The 25,558-nt window shown below is 39.8% G+C and overlaps 1 protein-coding gene across 4 annotated transcripts in view; it reads left to right on the top strand.

Moving 5' to 3' along the window:
- The window catches only part of Tapt1 (transmembrane anterior posterior transformation 1), a 63,656-nt gene extending 42,648 nt beyond the window's left edge, over window positions 1–21,008 (top strand). For 2 of the 4 annotated variants that reach the window (XM_017796553.2, XM_029560517.1), the window contains 10 exons: window positions 2,035–2,170; window positions 3,408–3,505; window positions 3,677–3,746; window positions 9,374–9,454; window positions 11,099–11,208; window positions 12,299–12,358; window positions 12,710–12,778; window positions 14,895–14,971; window positions 18,527–18,687; window positions 18,968–20,478. In XM_017796553.2, the coding sequence (XP_017652042.1) occupies window positions 2,035–2,170; window positions 3,408–3,505; window positions 3,677–3,746; window positions 9,374–9,454; window positions 11,099–11,208; window positions 12,299–12,358; window positions 12,710–12,778; window positions 14,895–14,971; window positions 18,527–18,687; window positions 18,968–19,197 (1,092 nt within the window). In that variant the 3' untranslated portion in view covers window positions 19,198–20,478. Of the gene's footprint in view, window positions 1–2,034; window positions 2,171–3,407; window positions 3,506–3,676; window positions 3,747–9,373; window positions 9,455–11,098; window positions 11,209–12,298; window positions 12,359–12,709; window positions 12,779–14,894; window positions 14,972–18,526; window positions 18,688–18,967; window positions 20,479–20,894 lie in introns of those variants that run through there. The other 2 variants (XR_001872304.2, XM_029560518.1) reach the window with 2 other exon arrangements.
- The last annotated feature ends 4,550 nt before the right edge of the window (window positions 21,009–25,558 follow it).

The raw sequence follows: 25,558 nt of genomic DNA on the forward strand, positions 1-25,558 counted from the left end.
CACAAAAAAATCGACATACGTTCTTCCTCATATGTGGATCCTAGAACCAAACCCTGATATGTGAGTATGTATCCAGACATAACTACAGGAACCAGGATAATGGAAAGGAACCTGGGAGGTAAAGGAAAAGAAAGAACCTGAAAGAGAAGAACAGTAGGAAATAGGCATTAATAAGGGAGATATGGATAAAAATGGGGTTATTTTAAGGGATGGGGGAGGGAAGGGTATACAAGGAACCTAGGGGATAAAGGGAAAGAAGGAGCTCAAGAGAGGTAGGACCATAGGAGAAGGGTATTAGTAAGGGAGAAGGGGGAAATGGGGGCACCTTAAGTGGGAAAACCATGATGGAGGGGTGAGACAGTGCAAGGGATAAATAATGCCTAGATAGTTTTAAAAACCAGAGGGAACCATATTACCCCAACAACCTACAGATGAATTATACATAGCACATCAAGAAATATATGTCTAGGTGAGGTTTATCTGAGAACAATTGGTCTTTGCCCAAGATTTGTCTACATGACACACAGTAATTAAAAGTACCAGATTGATGGAACTAACCTTCTTGGGTGTTTAACAGACATACTTTGAGGCCTATATTAATTTGGTCAGAGGGACAAAAAGGACACTTTTTGCTCCTTGCCCTCCTAGGTTGATTAGTTCTGGGGGACTATGAGCATCTCTCAAAATGTCCTATAATGGTGGTGGGTCACCTGTCCTCTTGATCAAGGAGGCGACCATTGACTTATCTTCACATAGGCAGAACTGGGAAAAGAAAGGAGCCAGGGGCTCTTCCCAAGCCCATGTAACTCCTGAGGAACAGATCCTCAAATGACCTTAAGAGTAAAAATAAATTGGTTTATCTGGTCCAACTGTATGACCTTAAACACCCCAAAGGAAAGTATAACCAAAGATTAAAGGGGCCAATATAATTTCTTAAGAGTCCATATGCATAGCTAAAGGCTGCATAAAAAGCAACTATGCCAAATAGGAGATAACGTTCTTTTGAGTTCTTTGCCAGGGTGGCCTAACGGACTCCCAGATAATAACCCAGCATAGAGCTGGGAAAATGAACAGCAGATCCCCATCTTATCTAAAGAAATATTGACAACTGATTGCTGCTAGATGAGGAACAGCTGACCTTCCTAAAACAGACTTCTAGATAGGCTGACTATATTCACCAGATGGACAAGTAGTGGGGATCAGCTGGGGATGCCAACAACACAGCGAACAGTAGCACGGATATCACAGTATAAGGGCTCTAGTGGGGGCAGGGAGGCTATGGCAGTGTGCCATATGGGAAGTGAGTATATAGTTGAATAACATGGTTTGGGATGTTCTGTGTGATATACACACAAAAAGAAAATCAAATTTTTACCAAAATGTATTACATTTGGGGGCAGGGAGGCTATGGGAGTGTGCCATATGAGAAGTGAGTATATAGTTGAATAAGATGGTTTGGGATGTTCTGTGTGATATACACACAAAAAGAAAATCAAATTTTTACCAAAATGTATTACATTTGAGGAGGAAGCATGGAAATTTACATCATGTTATTAATAGAGGTGATAAACATTACCATTGAAATCTGCCAGATGACTTTATAGACATACAAGTGCCAAGGATCCAAATGCAAACGATTACGACTAATAATAGATACATACAGATTAGAGACGCATGCACCATCATCTCAGTGTTAGTCCTGCACGGAACAATACATTCGAAAATGAAATGGAGATCTTTTTTAAGGTTAAAAACTCATTCAATTTTATGTCTTACAGGGCTTATACTGAGTTCAGTATTGTATAACTGTATTAATTCAATTGTGAACCTAGAAACTTACAGCTCCTTGTGAAAGAGACGTACTCTTGCTCTGGAGTGTGTTACTGAATATGTTAAAGCTGTAGTGAAATGCTTCTTCTAATCATGTACTTATTAAAAATTTAAAAAAAATCAGGTCCAATGTTTGACTTCATCTGACTTGTAATTAAATATTAAGTGAGCTGTGAGGAGCATCTTTGCATTCTTTCTCTGTAGGTTGCCGATCGTCTCTTTTCGTCGTTTGGACAAGATATATTAGATGCTCTCTACTGGACGGCCACAGAACCTAAGGAAAGGAAAAGAGCACACATCGGCGTGATCCCTCACTTCTTCATGGCCGTTCTCTATGTCTGTATCCTTCCAGGCTGGGCATTGCAGTCAGTGCAGACTAGGTCTATTTTCTTTACCGACCTCACAGATTTAACCCTGTCTTTATGTGCGTGTATTTACTGAAGATTAACATGAAATCACCGATTCCTGTTGAGACATTGGTTGTAACAGTAATTATAGAATTAGTTTTAGAGCCTCTGCTGTGCACAGCTCGTTTTTCTTATTGTCACTGATTATGAGGACAGATTCTGTTGAAAGGTGGTATGTGTCTATACTTACATTCATAGAGAGCTATGACTCTGCCATGCTTAAAGTTTTTCTTACAGTTATTTTTAAATTTATGAATTGATAAATTTAAGAGATTGTGTTTTTGTCTCTTGCTTGAAGTTTTTTTTTAGAAGAATAAGTGCCTTATAATATGTGGGTGTTTGTATATCCGCACATGTCTGTTTATACACACGTGCATACCTACTCATGAGTTCCTTAAGAAACAGGGACTCTTTCACAGGAATGTATCTTTTTCTTACTATCAGTGACACTTTGAAGAAATCTGGTTAGTACTTGGGAAATTAAAGGACTAGGTGGGTCAGTAACTGTAAGTGTAGATTCTTGTTCTCATTTTAGTGAACAAAGAGAAATTATTCCACATGTAATATGATAAAATTCTCCATGACATGTGAAGAAGAATCTTTATTTTTAGGTGTTTCTTACTGTTCTAAAATTCCGTTATTGCTTGAAAACCAACTCCACACTAGCTAACTTTTATTTTGTGTTCTTTTTTAAACTTCTTTCATGATCATAATTACTTCCATTTATGTAATGCCTAATACTTTTTTTTGGTGTCTTTTTGAGACAGGGTCTCCCTGTAGGTCTGAAACTCACTGTAAAGATCAGGCTGGTCTCAGTCTTATAGGGGTGCGCCTGCCTCTGCTTCCCAAGTACTGGGATTAAAGGAGCCCAACCTCCACGCCTGGCTGAGGGCCTAACTCTTAAGCACTATGACAAGTACACTACAGAAAAACAGAGCTACTGTGTTCAAAAGGACTCATGTCCTAAGTATATTGGTGTTCTGGGGTTCATTTCTACTTTTGTCTGTGTCATATGGATTGCATACATCTTATCAAATGTTACCAAAAAGACAATAGGGAAATTATGGTAATAAGAAAATGTATCAGATTTGGTTTAGAAAATATCATTTTCCTCATATTCACTTTGAGAATTTCTTGGCATTACCTTGTTTTCCCTTGACCTTCTCGCAGTTCTGCATGCAATTCTCATAATGGTTCAAGCGACAACTCTCAACGTAGCCTTTAACTCACACAATAAGTCACTGCTCACTATCATGATGTCCAATAATGTAAGTAGGAGATTTATTTTCTCTTTTGAGATAGAAAGGCACTTTAGTGGTAATACTGTGAATGAGATGAAATTCTTTGTTCTGTGTTATTCTCTAGGAAGTTTTCTATGGAGCAAGTCAATTTTTAGAACTGTTACAGGATAAAGATGATATTTCTGTTTACTGTTTCAGTTTGTTGAAATTAAAGGAAGTGTTTTCAAGAAGTTTGAAAAGAACAATCTCTTTCAAATGTCAAATAGCGGTAAGTACAGATAGATTCTACTTATAGCTCTAATCAAAGTTCATTAAAAATGGCTCAGCATAAACAAATGTTGAATAACATTTTAATAAAAATAGTTGTATTTTCTAAAACACATTAATGCTTAGTGAAAAGAGCTTTTGATTTCCAATGAGTAGTGGTAAAACTTCTGAATAAAGGTTAACCAGAAGAACTTCAATCCCTCTCCTCCTCCCAAAACATTAATTCAAAGTGGTTCATTACCAAAAGCATAAATCCTAAATTTTTAAAATATAGGAGGATATATTTATAAGTCTTGTATAGGCAAACATTTTTTAGATTCTGCACCCAAAAAGCACTAACCATAAGAATAAATAAATAAATTGAATTTCAAAATAAAAAAAATCTATGCTCATTAAAAACGAAAAGGAAAACCTTATTTACACTAAGAGAAAAAAGTTGAAATACATAGGTCTGACAAAGAAGTTTTTGGTCCCTGAATATATATTGCAAATTCTGTCAAGTAATTATTAAAGGGTAATCTAATTTAGAAATGGAAGAAAGGCTTGACCATTTCACAAATGAAAATGTCTGAGTGGCCAGTAAATTCCTAGAGAGGTGTCTAGCATCATTTAAACATGAAAGAAGTCAAATGAGACATCACTTCAGACCCTCTAGAATATTCTGCAAGGCTAACAGTGGCAAAGCTAGGCAAGGTAGGGTGAACTAGCACTCTCTGCATTGATGGCCAGTGTTATAACTGCTCCGGAAAAGGTTTTGAGAGTTTCTTTCTCATATAGTTTCTCACATAGTTAATTGTTCACCTACCCTAATGCAACCCTGAGAATGATCATGGTGGCTTTATGCAGAATAGTTCAAAACTAGAAATAACAGAGATGTCTATCAGCAGGAAAATAGGTAAATGGTAGTCATACCATGTAATGCTGCTCAGTAGTTAAAGGAAAAATGGGCTGAGGAAGTAGCTCAATCTGTAAGAATATTTGGCCACATAAGCACCAAGACCTGAGTTTGAGATTCAGTGAATCCTAGTAAAAAGTTTGGTGTATTTGGGTAGAGAAATTGAGCTGAATATGCGTGTGTGTGTGTGTGTGTGTGTGTGTGTGTATACATATATATGTAATTAAATACATGAAATTGGGCAGGGATAGTCAGGGAGGTTGCAGATAGAAAGGAGATAGGAATATGATCAAAATAGATTGTATGAAAGTCTCAAAAATTCAATAAATAGATTTTTAAAAGTTGGATGTTGTGGCACATGCCTTGTATATCAATGATGGGGAAACAGACAGGTGGCTCCCTGGGGTTTTCTGGCCAGCCAACTAACTTACTCATGACAGTGAGAGACGCTGTCTCAGAAAAACCAAGGTGCATGACTCCTGAGGTATGACATCTGGGATTGACCTCTGGCCTCTATACACGTATATGCACCAACATGAACACATGTACACACACACACAATAATAATAATAATGAAAAAACTTATTATTTATGTATCTTGCCATGTATATCTCAAGTATTGTGTCTGGTAACAGACACCAGACTCAGAAAATTCAGTTTTTAAATTTCATTCATCTGAGGCTTATGATCAGACAAAATTAATTAATGATAGAAATAAGAGTGGTTAGATGCTGGCTGGAGAAAAGGGTTCAAGAGAATTTTCTTGGAGGTAGAACTGTTCTATTTCTTACTTAAAATGGCAACTAACCTGTGTACGTAAGATGTGTGCATTTCATTATATGTAAATTTTAACTATATCTGAGAAGGAAAATATGGTATATAAGTAAACTGAAACAAACAGTTGTTTGGAATTGTTGATTTGAAAACTTGGTGGTACAGAAAGAACAAGTGAAAACTAAGTAGTCCTGACAGTTCTTTGGGGCCACGATGGACTTAGATCTGAAAGCTGTGAGCCGGGCTCTGTGAGCTCTTCCCACACATGAATATTCCTTGTTTCTTGCATGCGTGTGGCCAAGTGTCCAAATTCCAGAGGAACAGAGAGGTGGGAAAAGAGAAGCAGGGTTCAGTGAAAACTGAGCTGATAGCGTCAGTGCTTCGTGGTTAGCTCTATGTATGTTCGCTCAACCAGAAGAATTTCTTTCCTTACTAAAATCATACTTAGTTTATATCAATAACGTGCCTTAGTAGGTACCTTCAGAGCTTTAAACTAGGTACACAGATTTTGAGTCATAACAGTTTTCAATCTTTATATGTAAGGGCCTCAAAATTGTGAGCAGGCAATTGTTTTTAACTTTATCACCAGCATATTGGCATAATAATTGTCTTTTTCTTTCTTTCATGAAAAGGCTCCCAAAATGCAACATCTTAGATTTAAAAGATTACAGCCTCCATACGGTATTAAGACTATTCTCAGGTGGGGGAAAGCATATTGATTAGTGTGTTCACAAGACATTCAGGGATATATTTTGGCTTCAAATGCTTAGTAGTTAGCACTAGAAAATTTTTTGCTTTACTTCTTAAAAGTAAAATAGTTTATGTTACAGTGCAAAGTGGTATGCATTATATGCATCTTATAAAAAATTAACTTTAGCCTGTGACATCTTCTTAAACCTATTCCCAGGTGAGGAACCCTTTGGCTGTCTTACCAGGATGAGGATGGCAGAGCAACTGCCTGCCCTTTCTGTGTGTCTCTTTGGCCTCTGCACTTGTGGTGACCACACCACGAGAGCCAGGTCCTCTGTGCCATGCCTTGAGAACTCCAGGTTGCTAATTTGTTTCCTTAAGCATTTTCCTGTCAATTTCTTTTCCTACTAGGAAATATATAGCATAAGGTCCAGTACCTAATGCTGTTTTAATGTAGAAAACTGAAATTTTTAGAGTAATTTTATTACTTCCAGTATTCATTGATTGTGCATTTTCTTCAGTGGACTTGCTGAAGGACATATTTAGTTAATAAAACCAGTGTTATCCTTTTATCCATTTCATTTTAAAGTAGCTGATTGTGAAACCTAGCTGATTTGTGATTTATGTTCTTATGGTGACATTTTTCCATAGTTTTAGGGGTTTTTTTAACTCATTAATGATGTGACTTGTGCATTCAAAAGGTCATTTGGCCAGTTCATTCTTCTCAGTACAGACCTATATGGCTGCAATAAGTCTAAAAGCTGCTTGAAGTAGAGTCTTCACTCACCCCACTTAAACTGCAGTGCTAAATGTGTTAGAGTCATCCCTGGTGCAGAGGGGTGCAGCAGAGGAAAGGCCTCAGTGCAGTGGGGTGCAGCAGAGGAAAGGCCTCAGTGCAGTGGGGTGCAGCAGAGGAAAGGGGCTCAGTAACTGGAATGTCAGAGGCTAATCACCAGGAATTTTAAGCTCTTATTAAAGAGAAAGCATTCCCATTTTAGTAGAAATTGGGCTTTTTAATTAGTCTTTAAGCCAATCCTAGTCAGAATCTGACTTTTCTGAACTTGAAACACAGTGGAAGCATGTCCTTCATTGCATTGTTCATGTGATACAAGATTTTATTATGAAAAAAATTTAAGGATTGAGGTATGCTTTACTATAGCTCAAATTTTAAAGTCTTGGCTTCATCTGTATCTATATGTATAATCCTGTAGCTTCATTTTCATAGTGATAAGTGGATTCTTGAAATAAAAACTTAGTTTTTTATGGTGTTAACTCTTCTTCTTAATTTTCAAAATTATCCTTCATGTAAAATTGCATTTATCTATCAAAACTGGTCCGTTTTTGTTAATTTTCATCATATTTTGAAATAACCTGTTTTGTCTTAAATATCCTCTGATAAGATGAAACAACCCCCCCCCCAATCTGTATCCTTACAGTTGAAATGGTTGTAGGCTTTCTCTGTGTTGCAACTCCGTGTGTCCAAGAATCAGATGCAAAGAATTTAAATACTGCTCTTGGTTTTTGCTTTGTTATACTAGTATTCATAACTTTCTTTGGCTTACTTCAAATGATTTACTAAATTTTTCATTCCAGATAATTAAGAACCAAGTTTTTATTATATAGCCACTCTTAGTTAAAAAGTTAAAAATCAGTACATTTCTTTGTTAACTTTGTTTATGGAAGTTAGAAAAGATTTTAGTACACCTGTAGAGACTGATTTGTGAATAATTATACAGAATTCCAATTAAAAGTATCTTAAAAACTGAAATCCCATGAATTAAGGTCCCTATCTACCGACTAATTACAGAGAATGGTTTTGTTTTCTTTTGTTTTGTTGGTCTGACTTTGATAGGATCTATGGCAGGACATACTTTTAAGTTGTATCACCTTTGAAATCACACCCCGGAATGTGCACATGTGCTCTGAAGCTAGGTAAAGCATGTGTGCTTGAAAACTCATGCGTAAAAGGGTGTGTCTGCTCTGCACCTTGAGACTCACTGCTCTGAGCTTACCCCTCAAACATGGCGTTGCTTAAAGATTGACACTGGTTTCATAAATAGAGCAGCCATTATGCCCACCGAGCTTCAAGGGAGTAAAGGTACAGCACAGACTGATGGCAAATAAGGTCAGCAGCTCTGGAAAGGAAGGTGACAGCACTGACTAGAACAGTTTAAGAATTTAGGAAAGGCAGATAGTAAAGGCCCAGGCACCTAGAGGACAGGTGTTTTCTATGGAAGAAAAGTCCAGATCATGTTGTAGAGGAACAGGAACAGGAAATAGAGGAGACAGCCCTGCAGAGGACAGTGAGGTGGAACTGAAATGTGGAGTACTTACAGGAGGTGCCACAGTTGGATGGTGTAGGTGAGCCTGTTACTAAGAGAGCAGAAGAATGGGAAACAGCAGCGGGCTGTCTGAGAGCCTCTTCATCTCTATGTCAGTGATGGTTCCTAGCCGTAGCCTCCCCAGCCTTACATGGACATGCACATGGGCATGCATACTCACTGCAACACGTTTGTTTCTTGATTACATAGTACCTTGCACTCCTGGAAGAAAATAAGAGCTGAAAACGTGAAATGTATAAACTTGGCTTATCAGGAATTCAATTATTTACTTTCAGTAAATCCATTCCAACTAAGTTAATAACTTATGGTAAATACGATTGTACCATTGCGAAAGCTAATTTGTCCACACCCCCCATTCTTTCTATATCCCCCAAGCAATCTTGTTATAATGCCAGTATTCTCTTATGTAAGAGCTTTATCCACTACTTGAGTGGATATTGCCTGGAACCATAGGGGCTTGTTTTATCTAAAGTCTTGTATTTTATCTCTTCTTTTTTTTTTCCTCTATAAAATGCAAACAGTTGTCATACATTTCTGTGGTTATGCCTGTCAAAAATATTCTAAAGCAAAAACTGTGTTTGTATTGGACACATGAAATCACGCCTCTCCTTGCTCCTCTTCTCTAAATAATGCAGTACAACAGCTGTACACATAGCAGTGATGTATGAGGTAATCTGAGAAATCTGGAGATGCTGTATGTAGAGCTGATAAGTGACAGGAGGCACATGGGCTATGTGCAGACGTCACAGTACTTTATATAAAGGGGCTTGCGTGCTGGAAATTTTGAAGTTGTTTCTAAAGAACAACTGTATTTTTTGCAGATATATATACATGGTGTAATAGCTTTATCATGTTTTAATAGAAGTACATATTCTCCCTCTTTATAAGTACTGTAGCATTCATCTGTTCATATTCTTTTTTTTTTAGATATTAAGGAACGATTCACAAATTATGTGCTTTTATTAATTGTGTGCTTAAGAAACATGGAACAGTTTTCTTGGAATCCAGGTACCTAGCTCTTGAAACAAATATAGTATCTTCTAATTTTGCTGTTAAGGCAAAACCATTCTTTCAAGTGGAGTAATGTCAGTGCTAAAGCGACTGTCTATACCATTGTTTGGGTTTTGGAAATAACTATTCAGGAGAATGGATGGATCATAGTCTGTGGAGTGAGATGCTGTCATTTCCCATAAGACCCAGTGTCTCTGGAGCTGTTCTTAGGGACAAGGATGTCTCTCCAAGCCCTGCAGCTCAAGACTGTCTCATAACTATACAGCCCAGAACCTTTGCTTGTCATCACATTTATCTTTTACCTGAATACTATTACGATTTCAAATAGTGATGAATCTTAGAAACAGAATGCAAAATAGTAAATTTTATTACTTATATCCACTCCTGAATCACGGCTGACGAAGTTGTCGGGATTCTATGAATTTTCCACTATTCAGTTCACAGATATTCACTGAGATGCTCTATCCCAGGCAAAAGGCACAGCTATGTGGCAGGAGTGAGCAGTGCTAACCCTTCATAGGGCTCGTAGGCTAATAACACGGGCAGGTGAAATTCTCTATTTAGGCCAGGCTAGTCTCAGTCTCACAGCGATTTACCTGCCTCTGCCTCTTGGGTACTGGGATTCAAGGTGATCACAGCCATGCCCAGCCCGAGTTCTTGATGGAACAGGCCGTATTTTGTACTTCATATGCTACTCCCAACATCATGGATTTCCTGAGCATCTGAAACCTCTTGTCAGTTTATTTCACTCATGCTCATGGCTTGTTTTCCAGGTACATTTGAAAAGTCTTAATCAGTTATACTATGAGATATATGAGCTTAGAAATATAATTCCAGAAGTTACCTCCTTATAGAAATTGTAAGCTCAGATCATAGATCTTAGCAGTTCTGATGTGAATAGAGCTAAAGACCATTTGACATATGGTGGGACATGTCCCCATGCCACATACCTTTGTGTATCTAGATCCTTTTTAAAATTTTTCTTTCTTTTTTTTTTTTTTTAGTTTTTTGAGATAAGGTCTCCCCGTAGCTCCCAGCTGGCCTTGAGCTCACAGAAATCTGCCAGCCTCTGCCTCCCAAGTGCTGGGATTAAAGGCATGCACCACCACACCTAGCTACTTTTAAAATTTTTTTAAAATATTTTATTATTTTTATTTTATGTGTATGAGTGTATTGTCTGCATGTGTGTAAGTATACCTGTGTTGTGCAGTGCCTGTGGAGGCTGGAAGAGGGCATCAGATCTTCTGGAACTGGAATTGCAGATGGTTGTTAGTCACCCTTGGGTGCTGGGATTTGAACCCAGATCCTCTGGAAGATCAACCAGTGCTCTTAGCTGCTGAGCCATTTCTTCAGCCCCTCAAGATGCTTTTTTAAAAAACTTTTTTACATTTATTTATTGTATGTGTGAGGGTGCGTGAGTGTGTACACTCACGCGCACATATACTTGATAAAATGTGACTTTTGATAAAGGCTATAACTCACTGAATGCTAGTTCTCTTTGTGTTATTATGAAAATGGTATAATTTGCCAGATGGAGATCTCAGGCTTCTGATAGTTTGAGATACAGATTCTGTTCATATGAAGAGATGTGATGGTCTGATTTTTTTTGTTTTTGTTTTTTTTTCCTTTTATACTTTATAGATCATCTGTGGGTGTTGTTTCCAGATGTCTGTATGGTGATCGCATCAGAAATCGCTGTGGATATTGTAAAGCATGCCTTTATCACCAAGTTCAATGACATTACTGCAGATGTATGTATTTCTAGAAGTAATTCAGTGTTTAAAGTTTATTTGACTCCTTAATATTACGAAGTTGCAGCCTTTGGTTTGTTGCATTTATGAAAACAGGAGATTACTGGTAAATTACAGTTCACTATATCACAGATTATATCAGTAGTTAGAATTATAATAAGAAGTTTCTAAAACTTACTACATTACTGGAAGCAGTTCATTTCCATATTAAATAGTCCTGGTTCAGTGGAAGTGAAGGGTAGCACTTAAGTTCTTAGACTCACACTGTCTGTTTTTAAAATAGGATCATCAAAGAAGCTTTGAGGGGGGTTGCTTTATGTTGTAACCATGTACTACAGAATTATTAGAAATAAATATGTGGATATCAGTTCCTGTAGAGATACATAAAAAAGGGGAATTTCATGGTCTAGCCTCATCCTAGTTCAAAGCTTTCTCAATTTTCTTGAGCTATATTTTTGATAAACACTCTTATTCTGGTACTTATTGTTTAAATCAAAGATTTAAAATTGAATGAAGTAGCAGTTGCAAAAATCTATGGGTTTTCTTTTGATAGGGTCATTTTCTCAGTACATGTAATAAAAATAAATAGGTTTGATTCAAGTGTTCTTGCAATGTTTAGTGTTTCGAAATGACAGTTTTCAGGTGCCTCATGCCTTCTGCAGTGGTGTACTATGGCCAGCTCCTTTTCTGCCCCACTTCCTATTAGCATCTGTTTTTCTAAAAAAGGCATACACGGGAATACTTTTTTAACAGTTTATTTAAAATTCCAAATTGTATATATACATATACAGACATGTATATGTATGTCTATAGCACTGTTTAAAAAGCTACTGTTCCTTAAATTCTGAACTCTGGGAATCATAATCAATGCTCCTCTTTGAGACAAATCCTTCAAAAAGCCTGTGAAAAGAGCAGATTGAGGGGCTGAGGTGGTGTTGCTCACAGCCTCACACTGCCGGAACTGTAAATAATAGTTTACTTAGTAACATCTGCTTCTGGGTTATTATTAAACACTTTTATCCACAGTCTAAACCTTTTCTCTTTGTGTATTGTACTAGGTTCCAAAATACTTTTTCTTATTCACCTTTAGGTCTACAGTGAATATAGAGCCAGCCTTGCTTTTGACCTGGTTAGCAGCCGACAGAAGAATGTGAGCACTTTATTAAATGCATATCCTGAAATTAGCTCAGCAGTGGTTAGATTTACTGTGGAATATTAAATAAGGGAAAACTAGATAGACTTGAACTTACATCTTTTTCTAGATACTAATATATAATAACATGTAACATTGGATAGTATATTTTTTACAGCATTGTGATACTTACATAATTTCCTGTTTGAAACTCTCGTGAGTCTTTAGATTTATTTCCACATCCTTTTACAAAATGCGAGCTAGGTGCCCAGTTCTCTTCCTGTTCACATGCACCTGTGTGGAGCACTTGCTGGTGAGCAGAGATCTGCTGGTTAAACCCAGACTGAATCCTTTCTACTTTCTATGCAGGCATACACTGACTACAGTGACTCAGTAGCACGGAGGATGGGGTTTATTCCTCTCCCACTAGCTGTTTTAGTAAGTCCATATTTCTCTATGTTTTTATGATTAGATACCCATCATTGTAGAACATTAGTTACATGTATTATCAATAAGTTTGTTCAACAGGTCTTGGTATAAAAAATATCAATGAATAACTTGAAAGAAAAGTGTGTTTTAAATGATAAATGTGTTATTATTTTGGATTTTTGAGCTATCCAATAGGAAAGTGATATTACTCGTGCAAATAGACTTCCTAACAATGAGACTAGTCTTTTGCTTATTCGTTGGACAAAGAGTCTTCTTTTCTAATGAACATACTGGTGGTGAGCACTGGTATGGCCTCCAGAGCGTGGTGCAGCACTATAACTGGGTCCTATATATAGAGGGCATTCCACTTTGACAGTGATACATTCAATGCAGTCATTCCAGTGCTGGGATTTATGCTAAGGAACTGGGTATACAAGGCACGCAGCAAGTGATGAGCAGGCCAAGCGTTACAGAGGCATTTAGACGTGGAAAAATTTGGAAGCAAGCAAAATAGATTAAAGTATGGGATGCCCAAAAGAAGACATTTGGTAACTTTCATAACTAACCACTTTTAAGGTTTCTTTTCCATTTTTCTTTGTTGTTGTTGAAGATTCCTGCTGCTATGCTCAGAAAATATCATATATTTTTTCAAATTAAAAGTCTTGAAATTTAAATCAGCTCCCCCAAAATATTACCAGCTTTGATTATTTAGATGAAATTTTCAAAACAGCTTTGCCATGGATACTAGCACTGCAGGCCATAGTGCTGTTAGGAGTTTGCTAACTCCACCTCCTCTGATGGCTCTACCATCAAAACCCATGCAGCTGTTTTCAGGTCGGAGGCCCAGAAGCAGTGTTGTGCAGGCCAACTAACAAATGTACGAGAGAGTTAGTAAGGCACATGTATTTCATGTTGGTTTGCCCATCCGTTTTAGATGGTAGATGATGAATAGGTTTAATGTTAAATATAAACAACTTTTCAGATAACCATAGCCTAAATATTTTAAATTACATTAATAGCCTATTATATAATAATAGGTGGTGTACTGTGGGAAAGGTAATCATAAAATTTTGGTAAAATTGAGACTTTAAACATTATTTAGCAAAAGTTAAAGAAATTGAGAAAGCAGAATTTTACATTTTTCTTTTTATATTTCTTGCTAATGGGAAGATGAGGCATTCCGCTGTGAGGACAAACCTAGACTTTCTGACTGACTTTTAATAGAAGGATTAATTCACTGGTAACAGCCATTCCCAGTTAGAGGCTGTGACGCCTGTTGGGGCCTCCGTGTTGTTTCCTCGTAGTCAAACTTAAATGAATGAATGGCAGTCTATTCTCATACCTCCTTACAGTTCTTTTTATTAATAAATCTTAATTATATTTAAAGCATCATAATAGAGTCCTGACATTACTGAATGAGGCTAATTATCTCTGCTTCATTTCCATGTAGCTGCTCCCAGGACCTGTACATGTAATATTTGTTTTCTCTCAACTGATCTCACCAGCAGACTTCCAGGGATAGTGTTATATCTGTATTTCTGTTAGATAAGTATGAAATTAGATATTAGCTGCACTTATCCAAAAGAGAAAGAAGTTTTATGACCTTTAAGTAATTAATTTTGTGTTTAGTTTCTTAAGAAGTGTGAGTCTTCCGAGGTTCCCTTTTCTCTATGTTCCTGCAAGTTATTGAGGATCTCAAAGAATTCAAACAATGGACAGGAAAAACAGGATTAGAAAACTGCCCAGTGGCTCAGTCTTCAGCACGAATGCTAGATGAGTGTATTTTTTGCTTTCCAGAGTAAGTTTCCACTTACAGCAAGTCAGCTGATAGCACGTCTGTCAGGTGTAGACGATGGTATCATTGATGAACTGGGCAGGTGAGACCTCCCAGTCAGCAGCAGCTGCAGCACATGTCTAGCTTGCTCAGTCCATCACAGAAAACGTCAGAAACAGGCCAACTGTGGAATGACTTGTAGAGTCTAGAACCAGCCTCTTGGGTTTAAATGCAAGTGTGCTCTAAAGTCTTGAAATCAGAATAAAGAAATCTGTTTTTAAATATTGACTAATCACTCTGTGGTTGTGTTTTGTCTGTGTGTTTTTGTTGTTTTGGTCTGTTTCTGGCCAGCTCATCAGAGTTGTAACAAGCTCAATTAAAGTGCAAGGAATCCTGTCTTATGCCTGTGTCATACTCTTCTATTTTGGGTAAGACTGACTGTTCTTGAATACGTTTTGATTTTTACAGTAAAGTATAACTGCAAGATATAATTGAAGCTGGTAGCACCCAATGAACAATTTTCCCACTTTGTACCTTAGAGTTTAATCTTTGATGAAATATTTTATGTTAAGTTCTTTTTGCTCAAGACTTAGATTTCACCCATACTTCCTTTAATGGAAAAAAGTCTTCCATTGCAGTTATTTTTCTTATTTTTAAAAATAACCTCTGACTTTCTTGTATGCTTGCCATGTTTAAGTATTCAGCACACCAGTCCTACCAACCTAACTGTGGTACAAAAAACTACAGTTTCTATGTATATAGCTGGCTGAACCTTATCTACAAATTTGTGGGTCTCACCTGGCTTACATTCTGGTTGGGAGACACAGGAAGAAGGGAACAGTTAAAGCAATTTACAGTAATTATAAGTGGTAACAAAATAATCATGTAAAATGTCATTTTGCCACTGTTGGTTTTTCAAGACATGAACTGATGATATAAGTTGGTATAAGTAGCCTGACTTCAGATTACTCTGCTTAAAAGGAAATCAGGAAAACCCTCCCTACACTGACCTTGTGGGGGACAGAGCGTGTGTACTGGGGAGTGTAGGTGTGTGAGAGAATGCAGGTCTGAGTGTCTCCAGAGGAGAATGTTGTTGCAGATAAGCAGAGTCCCCCAGAGTCTAACCCAGAGTAAAGTCTGTTCTCCAGAGACATCTGTGCTGTTCCAGTGTCCTGAGTGTTTCCTCCATTTGCCTGGTACTCATGTGCTGCCTAACAAATGACAGGTAGCCAGGGTGCTTCTGTCAGTCAGGAATAGTCACTCGGGGGCTTCACTTGCGGTTTTCCTTCATACACTACAAGTCATGAACTGCTTCCAGCCTTAGCAACACCTGTGTCAGGCAGTGGTCTTCAGAGCTGTGGACAGGTGACGACAGCAGGATGGAACTCTGATCAGGCTACATTCTGTTTCCCACATTGCATTCCAACAAAACCACAAGTGCTTTTATCTAGTCTCATTCTGTTGCTGGAAATACATACCACCGGCTGGGTGAGTTACAAGGAGCTTTATTCTAGTTACGGTTCCAGTCCAAGGTTGAGGGTCCACATCTTATGAGGCATTCTTTTTGACAGATCCTCCAGGTGATAGAGCTATCACATGGCCAGAGACTAGACAGTTTAGAGACGTAGTGGTCTTTGGCATCCCACTCTGGAAATAGCCTTTAATAGAGTGAATGGATTAGTTCATTGATAGAGGACAAAACCCTACTGACCTCATAAAGGTCCTACCTGCCCCTACCCTTCAATATATTATAACAGGGATTAAATTTCAACCTGAGTCTTAAAGAAGACAACCATGTTTAGACCATAGCACTTTGCTAATATAGCTCTTGTCATGTTTTGTTTTATTTGGGGGGGAGGGGGTCCTCAACTTCGGATCCTCTTGCCTCTACTGCCTGAATAGTGGGATTACAGGTGTACACCACCATACCTGGTTTATAATGTGCTAAGGATTTCATTCAGGGCTTCATGCGTGCTAGGCAAGCACTGGACTGAGCTACAGCCCCGTACCCTACCTTTTTGTTGTTTTACTTTTGTTTATTATTGATTGATTGGGAGGGGGAGTGCGTGTGCCACAACACAGCGTGCATGTGGTCAGAGGACAGTTTATAGGAGTTGGTTCTCTCTTTCCACCATGTGGGTCCAGGGAACTGAACTCAGGTCGCCAGACTTGGCAGAAAGGGCCTTTACGCACTGAGCCATCTCACAAGTCCCTGTTTGTTTGCGGGGGGGAGGGGGGTGTTGGGTTGTTTTTTTTTTTTCTTTATGTGTCTGAGTGTTGCCTCCATGTATGTAAGTGTACCCGTGTCATACAGTGCCCACAGAGGACAGAAGAGGGCATCAGATCCACTGGAACTGGAGTTACAGACCATTGTTAGCCACCATATGGGTGCTGGGATTTGAACCTGGGTCTTCTATAAGAAGCCATTGCTCTTAACTACTGAGCCATCTCTCCAGCCCCTCATTTGCTCTTTGAGTCAGGGTCTCATGTACTCCAACCTGACCTCAAGTTTACTGTGTGTCAGAGCCTGGTCTCAAATTCGTGATCCATCCTGCCTCTTTTTCTTGAATACTAGGATTTTAGACATGTGCCACCACACCCAGCTCTCAAGTATTTTGACATTAAAATCATGAGACCTTCTTTCTCTGCTACATATTCTTAGTATTGTTCCCTGTTTATCTAGTGTTATTGCTCTCGTCTTTGTTTAATAAGCTTTTTTTTCTCATATTTTGATATAAATAAGGAGTAAACATGAAAACCTTTGTTCAGTTATAATTGTTCATACGTAGTTCACAGAGGATGTGCTTGTCAGCTGTGAAGGGAAAACACGCCCAGAACCAACCGCCCTTCCTGATCCTTTCAGCAGGCCTGGGGTCTTGGCTGCTGTGCTGTGGTACTGGTCCCAGGTTGCTCGAGGAATCAGCCAGAAAGAAGCCAAGTGCCTTCCTTGGTACCATTGAAATTCTAGTGGACAAACAGTAATGGGAAAAGCTCAGCTCTAAAGAGACTCTGGTAGCAAGTGTTAAGACCAAAAGCATGTAGTAGAAGAGGTGAAGGTCAGCCTTGATCTCACAGAGACCCACTGCCTCTGTCTCTACTGGGATTAAAGGCATGCACCACCAAGACCCGCTTATTAGAAATTTTTTAATAGAATCAAAATATTAGAACTAATTCAAATGTCCACAAACGGGAGCTATTTCAAGCAGGCTTTGTTATGTAATCCATACAGCAGAAACGTCTTACGATCATTTAATGTCACCCACCAAAAGACATTAACTGACATGGAAAGATATTTATATAACTGTGTGTGCGTGTATATGCATATGTGTGTGTGTTGTTGTTGTTGTTATATAAGTAACAACAGCAGTAATAAAAGAACAAACTTGCTTAGCATTTCTTTGTGCCGAGCTCTGTGCTGAGCCTTGTGCCTGACCCTCTCTTTTCTGGATCAGCTGTGGAGGATTTTGCCCGGGTCCACGCAGGACTCCTCAGACAATGCCCCGAGTCCATCCTCTTGCTTCCATTTGTCTTCACTGCTACCTTGTAAATAAGTAGACCCCATTTCTGCACAGCGAGAAAGTACAGAGGAATGTGTGATCAGAGCAGACCACTGAAGATAATACACCTGGTACCACTGTGCCTGTTGCTGGGAAGTGGAGTTATAGATTATTGTTGTTGTTCATCTGTACTTGTTTTATAGTAAGAGTCAAATCATTCAGTACCAGGAAAAGCCTCTAGCTGATAGGATTTCTTATGAATGTTAAGGAATGCATCAGAAGTTTTCCATTGTGATTTGAAAAAAAAAAAAACCATGGAAAACTCAAACTTGTGTAAGGAACTCACGAACCACCAGTCCAGGTCCACTGACCCTGAGCCCATGCCCTCACCCGGTCCTATACCTCCAAAGCCAGGGTAAGAGGTTCACTCACACCATGATCTAGATTAATCCCAACAGTGGTGGTTTGTCTTGTTGCCTGTTATAGGTTGATATCTCTGAAAATACTTAATAGCATCGTGCTGTTGGGGAAATCATGTCAGTATGTGAAGGAAGCCAAAATGGAAGAGAAGCTGTTTAATCCTCCCCCCGCCAGCACTCCTGGCAAACCCTCCGGTAAATCCCAGAGCAAGTGCAAATCCTCTCAAGGTATGTTGCTTCTTTCTGGCACACTCTGAACCATCGTCCTCAGTTCATTGTCTGAACTCTTCCTAGTAAAATCCCTGGTCATCCGTAAACAGTTTGTGCAGCCTCTGAGTTTTAGTATTATGAATCATAGCTACCTATACAGTGTGCTTTTGGGTTATTTGTTTTATCTAAAGGAGAGGATGATGGACACTTTCCAGTGCCACTGAAAACATATTAATAAACTCATGTTGATGAACTGAAGGGAAACAAGTTCTAATCCAGTGGCTCTGCTTTCCCATAGGTCTTTCCACAGAGGAAAACCTGTCTGCTTCTGTCACCAGCCAGCCTGTTCATCAGAAGGAAAATGTCATACCCTTACTTGTGACCAGCAGTTCTGACCAGTTTCTGACAACCCCAGATGGTGACGAGAAGGACATAACGCAGGAAAACTCTGAATTAAAACACAGATCCTCAAAGAAAGATTTGTTAGAGATAGACAGGTTCACAATTTGTGGGAACCGAATTGACTGACTTCTGTGGCTGATGAGGTGAAGATACAGCCCTGGGGTAGCCACCAGGACAGACAGATGCTAAAAATGGCACTTAAATATTTATTTAAAAACTTAAATTATTAATGGCAAGCAAATCTTAGTCTTTCTTCCATAAATGTGGTCTGGCAGAAGGTCTGATCACAAAACAGCAGCGGCCTCTAGCCTTGACTCTGGGAAACTTGATGGATGATGAACACTTCCTCCTGCTTAGCCAACAGCAGCACCACTTCTGGCACCAGCCAGAACACTGCAAGAGCTGCTCTGCTTTGTCAGCCTGGGCTTCCAGAGTGCTGGCTTTTCCTCGAGGCCTCTTCAGTACAAGGATGAACCTAGGAAACTGTGAAGCCTCCCCACGGCTACCTTTGCAGTCTCATGCTGTTTCACAAACTTTTCTCAAACTTTACGTCATCTGCCAAAGCATTGAAAAATAATTAAATATAAGTCAAGGTAAATGTTCCTACCAGCAGAGTCATCCTTAAAGATCTATCTGAATTAATCAGAATAAAAGGCGCTCTTAAATAAGACGTGATGAATGCAACGTTTTATAGGAGACAAACCCTAAGCCAGTTCATTTATTAATTGAAAACCAATTAATGAAGGTTACACATCACTGAAAAATGTTTCATGATTTTTCAGTTACTCTTAAAAGCAAACCGTGAGTTGTATGTATGTTATTTAACTACAGTGACATGGTTTTAAAAAAAAAGGCACCTTTTTACTGGAAAAGCAAAGCAATGTTAACTTTAAGACATAAACTGGTTTTCCTTTAAAGCTAATTGCTTTCATCAGTTACAGCTTAAAGGATTTGGTGTTGAATAGGCCATAAAGTTGTTGGTGTACGAAATTCAAAGCTGTCTGATTTTAACAGGATTTTTTTTTTTAAGCAACAGTTTTAAATATTCCCAGCAGCACCTTGCTGGGCTTGTAGAATGCATTTGTCCTTCCATGGTGGGTCTGTGTTTTGTGTCAAGAAGTGACGGTGCCCGTGCTGGGTTTCAAATGACCGTAAATGGGGTGTTGGGGACTGCAGTGTAGATGCTGGGAATAGCAGCCAGAAGGTGCCCTGGGGTTTTTGCTTGGGATCAGGATTCCGTTTCTGCTCTGCTGGTGGCCTGCTTCCTAGGACAAGTTATTTCCACCCCATTTTTATCTTGAGAATCCTCTGCATTTCTATTTTAAAGAATTGACCATGTCTGATTTCAAACCATCCAGAAGATGGTCCTCTAGACCTCATTCCCTGTGATGTCAGTTCTAGAAGGCAGCTCTCATGCAAAAATTTCAGGCACGTTTACACAGAAGGCAAATTTGAGGTGGTTTGTCCGTATCCTGGATAAAATAGAAAGCAAGCTTTGATGCTTTGTCTTGTGCAGAAGTGATTTCTAATGTTTTGCACTAACTAAAGAAATCTGCAGATTGGTGTTGGAGATGTACATGCCTTGTGAAACCAGGAAGTATTTTAAAGTTAAAAAATGAACATTTTCATCATTTCGTGTGTTTGCGTGGTGCCCATTTTAATACTGTTCTTTCTCCTTTTCACCAACAAAGGAGTGGTGTCCATGGTGACTAGGGACAGTGGAGAAAGCATTGCCAAACACAGCGCAGGGATGTGACTTAATGTATCTTGGTTCTGCTTGAACTGTTTCTGTTGTTTTCAGAAGGTTTTCATTTCCTTTGCAGATGCTGTTGGGAGTGTGGACGGTATTCATTTCTTCCGTCATAATGGCATTCAGTACTAATTTTATAAGTGCATCTTGTGTGAAAACTCAATAAATTCAATTTTGTAATCTTTTTTAAAAAGGTCACTGAATTTATTTTAGTAATGATTATTATATTTGGTAGAGTGAATTTCCCACTCTACAGAACTTATTTCTAGTTTACAAAAAAAAAATAGAGCTATGTTAATTATCCCTAATTACTTTTGTTCAAAATGGTGGTAAAATACTGTATTTTGTCATTGAAAGAAAGCCTGCATCTTGGTCATAGACCACTTAGTACCTCTTAGCACATGAAGGTGTTTGTATTCTACAGGGATCCTGAATGGCACTGTGTGCTTGTCACATCTGGGAGTCACATTCAAGACAGTGCTTCGGGTTTTAAAATAATGTAGTAAGGCACAACGCAGGCCAGGCCTCTCTTAGCTTTTCCTGTGGATCAAAGTGGAAATGCTAAGTGTCATTTACGAATTTGTTCTGGCCGCTTGTGGGCTTGCACCAGCCTTGGACTCCGTTCGCTGAGCATAAGCACAACAAACACATGCTAGAATTAGCTCCCCAGACTCTGCCACCTCTGTTAGTTCAGCAGAAGAGAGGAGTGCACAAGTCACTCCAAATCACTATTTTGAAATGTTTCAACTTCATGTATTTTTCCCCCCCGCAGTGATTTGCTGTTGCCTGCTGCGGTCAGGAACTTCCTGAGCAGGAACCAGCAAGGAGCAGTGAGGCTTTACCTGCTGGGGACCACTGACAGCAACAGCTCTGCTGGCCACCACCGTCCCATGACCAGATGGCCTGCCAGGCTTATGTCAGTCCTAACATAAATAGTCCACATTTTACTGTAAAGCTGATGTTTTTCCTGCTTAAGATCATTCTATAGCAGTTTCACGGTGCTATAAACTAAAAAGAAAATAATTTTCACCAAAGGAAATTGGTGAATTACCTGCCAGAGTCTGCTCTCAGGCAAGGGACACGTAGGACTGCAGTGTGCTCCGCACGCACCTCACTGGACACGTCATTCCCAGCCCCACTTTCTGCATGGGGCCATGTGCCTAATTCTCACTCAGGGGCCATCAGAAGAGTGTATACAGGTCAGTGCGGTTAGCACTGTGGGTCACTTTCACCTTCCCTGACCCCTTCTACCAGCTGGAATCCAGAGAAGCTGGTGCCCTGGCCCCAAACATACAGGTACGCCACAATACCCAGGGGTGGCAGAGTCCCACAGGTGAAGGAACTCGGGCCCCACGGTACCTCTGAAGAGCAGGGTCTCTGATCCACTTAGACAATTCGGGATGCGAAAGAGGAAACAAACTTGAGAAGGGCCTTTGTTCTAGGCCTCTGACCTCCAGTAGGTCTGAGTTCCCCAGAAGTCTGAAAAGGGCTGTTGAGAGAGCTTTACATAAAAGCCAGACCTACCTCTACAGTTCACGCTTCGGAAACGCTCTATACGTGTCATTTTAGTGGAAAGATACAGATCATCAGAGCCCACGTTTTCAGAGTTCATACCCAGCACACCCTGGAAATGAGCATTAAGTACATTTGTTCACGTGCTAGTATACCACGAGCCATTTCTTGCCCCTTATCTCTGGAAAGTGTGTGTACAGTAAGTTACTTATAAGGGGCAGCGGATGGCCCAGCGGGGAAAAAGCACTTGCTGTCAAGCCTGACAACCTGAGTTCAATCCCCTGGAACCCACATAGTGGAAGGAAACAACCAATTCCTGCAAGTGTCGTCTGACCACACAGATTTGTGCCCACACACACAAAATAAATGTTTTTAAAAAGTTACAAGTGCAACCCAACGGCAAGGAGACGCAGAAGGGAAGGTGTAAATAGAGATTGTCATGAGTATGTTTGGAGAACGTTACCATGTGTAGCTTGTTTTCCCATATTCTTAACAGTATCTTTTGAAAGGCAGTTTTTAATTTGGATTAACTGGGCTTTTGATTTTACCTTCATTGATTGGGATCTGGTGTCCTATCTAAAATGGTTTTGCTCAATCTAGCATATCAAATATTTTGTCCTATTTTTCTCCTGGATTTCTTAACTTTTTTTCTTTGTATTTTACCTATTTTTTTACATTTAAGTCTAAAATACATTTGAATGTAATTTTTGTGTATGGTGTGAGGTTATCGGTCAAGTTTTTTGTTTTTTGTTTTTTTTGGTTTTTTTGACAAGGATTTTCAATTCTTTTAGAACTATTTGTTTGAAAGGATTATCCTTTTTTGAATATCTTTCGTACTTTTCTCAAAAATTATGTGTGGGTCTGAACAAAAAAGAGCAGTAAAAATGTCTAAGGCCAAGGGTGCTGTACAAATAAGTAGTTGTTGAAGATATCCCCGTGGTCCAGGTCAGTGTGATATGTGGTATTAATTAAATGCCTCAGACATCCAGGATGGTTTAGACTATTCCTGTGATACACTTAAGGAAGAAAGTATGTCAGTGACGGGAAGTTACTCAGAAGAAATTGTCATGCTGAGGGAGTTCTGGTGATCAGCTTCTTCAGATAAGGAAGTAAGTACTGGCAAACAAGGCAAGTTGGGGGGGGGGGGCTTTGTGGGGAATGGGAAGACCATGCTGAGATCCCTGTCTTAAGAGTGTGCAGTTTGCATCCAACAGCCTCATTTAGCAGGTGAGGAGACCAAGGAGTTCTTGAGGGGTTTGGGGCTTTGTTTTATTTTGGTGTGTGTGTGTGTGTGTGTGTGCACGGCTTGTGTCGGAATGCACGTGAGTGCTGGTGTGCATACACGTGCGGAAGCGGGAAGTTGATGTCTGGTGACGTCTTCAGTCATTCACTCTCCATTTATTGAGGCAGGTTCTCCCACTGAACTCAGCTCACTGATTCTGGCCAGTCTAGCCGGACAGCTGCCTGGCATCTTTTTTAAGAGATTACATTAGGAAGGCAACCATGAATAAACTTGCAGAGTGATAAACATGTGAAGTGGTGTGATACAAAAACAAATCACCTCAAAGGGGATAAGAGACTATTCTGAAGCCAAATATGAGCGACCATAGCCCAGGAGCAGATCCAGGTCACTCCAAGCTCCATGTTCCAATGTGGAAGAGGTTTCATTAAGTTTTGATAGCAACTTCATAAATCAAGGCACTTTTCAAATACATGGGTGGAAACGAAGTAAGCAGTTCCGGCAAAGCGGAACTCTCAGCTGTAGGCTATAGGCCTCAGGTGCTATCTGGTGACACTCTGAGGCTTTGGGTTGGCGGAAGACTAGGTCTGCTATGTTAATGCATTCCAGAAGCTGTGCTCTGTACAATCCAAATGATGGACCTGAAGGTCAGTGATTAGGTCATGTACAGAGGATGACAGTAATTAAGGGGGTGGTGCCCAAGTTTTCTAAGGTCCCTTGCCCCTGGAGCTATTAGACAAACCACATAACATCTTTATCTGAGTTTTTCATAGTTTATATCTTTGCGGAGGAGGGGAGACACTTGCAAAGAAACAAATAACCCATGCCACATCCTGCTTCATGGCTGGACAGCCCTCTGGTCCAGATCGCTTCCACACCCCGCCCACAGTCAGCCTTAGCTTTCGCTCAAGCCTTGTGGGCCTGTGGCCTTGCCCCAGGTAGGTAAATGCCCCCTCTCACATACACAAGAGCGAGACTGCACTGCTTCTGTGCCAAGATGGCGCCCCAAAAGCCCCTCCCTCTGTAGCTAACTCTCCACAGTCAATTCTCTGCAGTAGGCCCCACCCCTCAGAGGCTACTTGGGACACCAGGCTAAAGATGATCCAAGCTGCTTGGCTCTGGACTTGCTGCCCTCTAAACTCTGTAACCAGAGAAGCTCTAATCAGTTAATCAACCTTGTACATGATTCCATTTGAAGATATACCTTCTTTCTGGGGACTCGTCCACAGTGGAGAGTTAATTTTGAAACTGCAATTATTTTCAATAAGCGTATTATATTTTAAATATGGATACACAGGACTGTGAGTGCTGGAAAGGCCAAAATGCCTATAGTGTTAGAGTTAAGCACATGACCATCTTGCTGACATGATTCAGTAATGCAAGGCACAGAAATGAGTGCGCTATGCTGTTTGCTCATGAAGCTTATCTGGCCTAGTAGCAGTGGGAGGTGACAGTTAAGCTCACCCAGCAGTTACTGCCCCTCCTGGTAGTCATGTCTGTAATTATAAGCACTGGATGAGGAAGAACATGACCAATGGGTTCTGTCACATTCTAGCTGCAGCCCCAGGACCTTGGGACTCTTGACAGGCCAATAAATATTTGTTGGATGAGTCAAAAAAGGAGCCACTATGGAGAATGTGCCCTTGGGGTGCCTCAAAAGAAAGATTAAGACTTAAAGTCAGTGATGGGAGGAAAACGCAGGCAGGTGTGTCTGAAGAAGGAACAGGCTCAGCCCCTCACACTATGCACATGCCCAGATCCCAACATTCAGATCCTCCTTCTGCTCCTGATGGCTCCAAAGGCCTTTTACAGCTCCTCACTCCTGTTCTCTTCCTGAAAGCAGCAGAGGCCCACAGATCAAGACAGCACCGTTCAGGAAGGTTTACGTTTCTGCTGTTACGTGATACCTGTGTAGGTACCGCACAAGCTACTCAACCTTTCTACGGTGTGGCATTTCTTCTGTCCGTAGAATGGGACAAACAGCA

This window comes from Nannospalax galili, unplaced genomic scaffold (genome assembly GCF_000622305.1).
Source record: "Nannospalax galili isolate Female #2095 unplaced genomic scaffold, S.galili_v1.0 scaffold271, whole genome shotgun sequence".
Taxonomy (NCBI): domain Eukaryota; kingdom Metazoa; phylum Chordata; class Mammalia; order Rodentia; family Spalacidae; genus Nannospalax; species Nannospalax galili.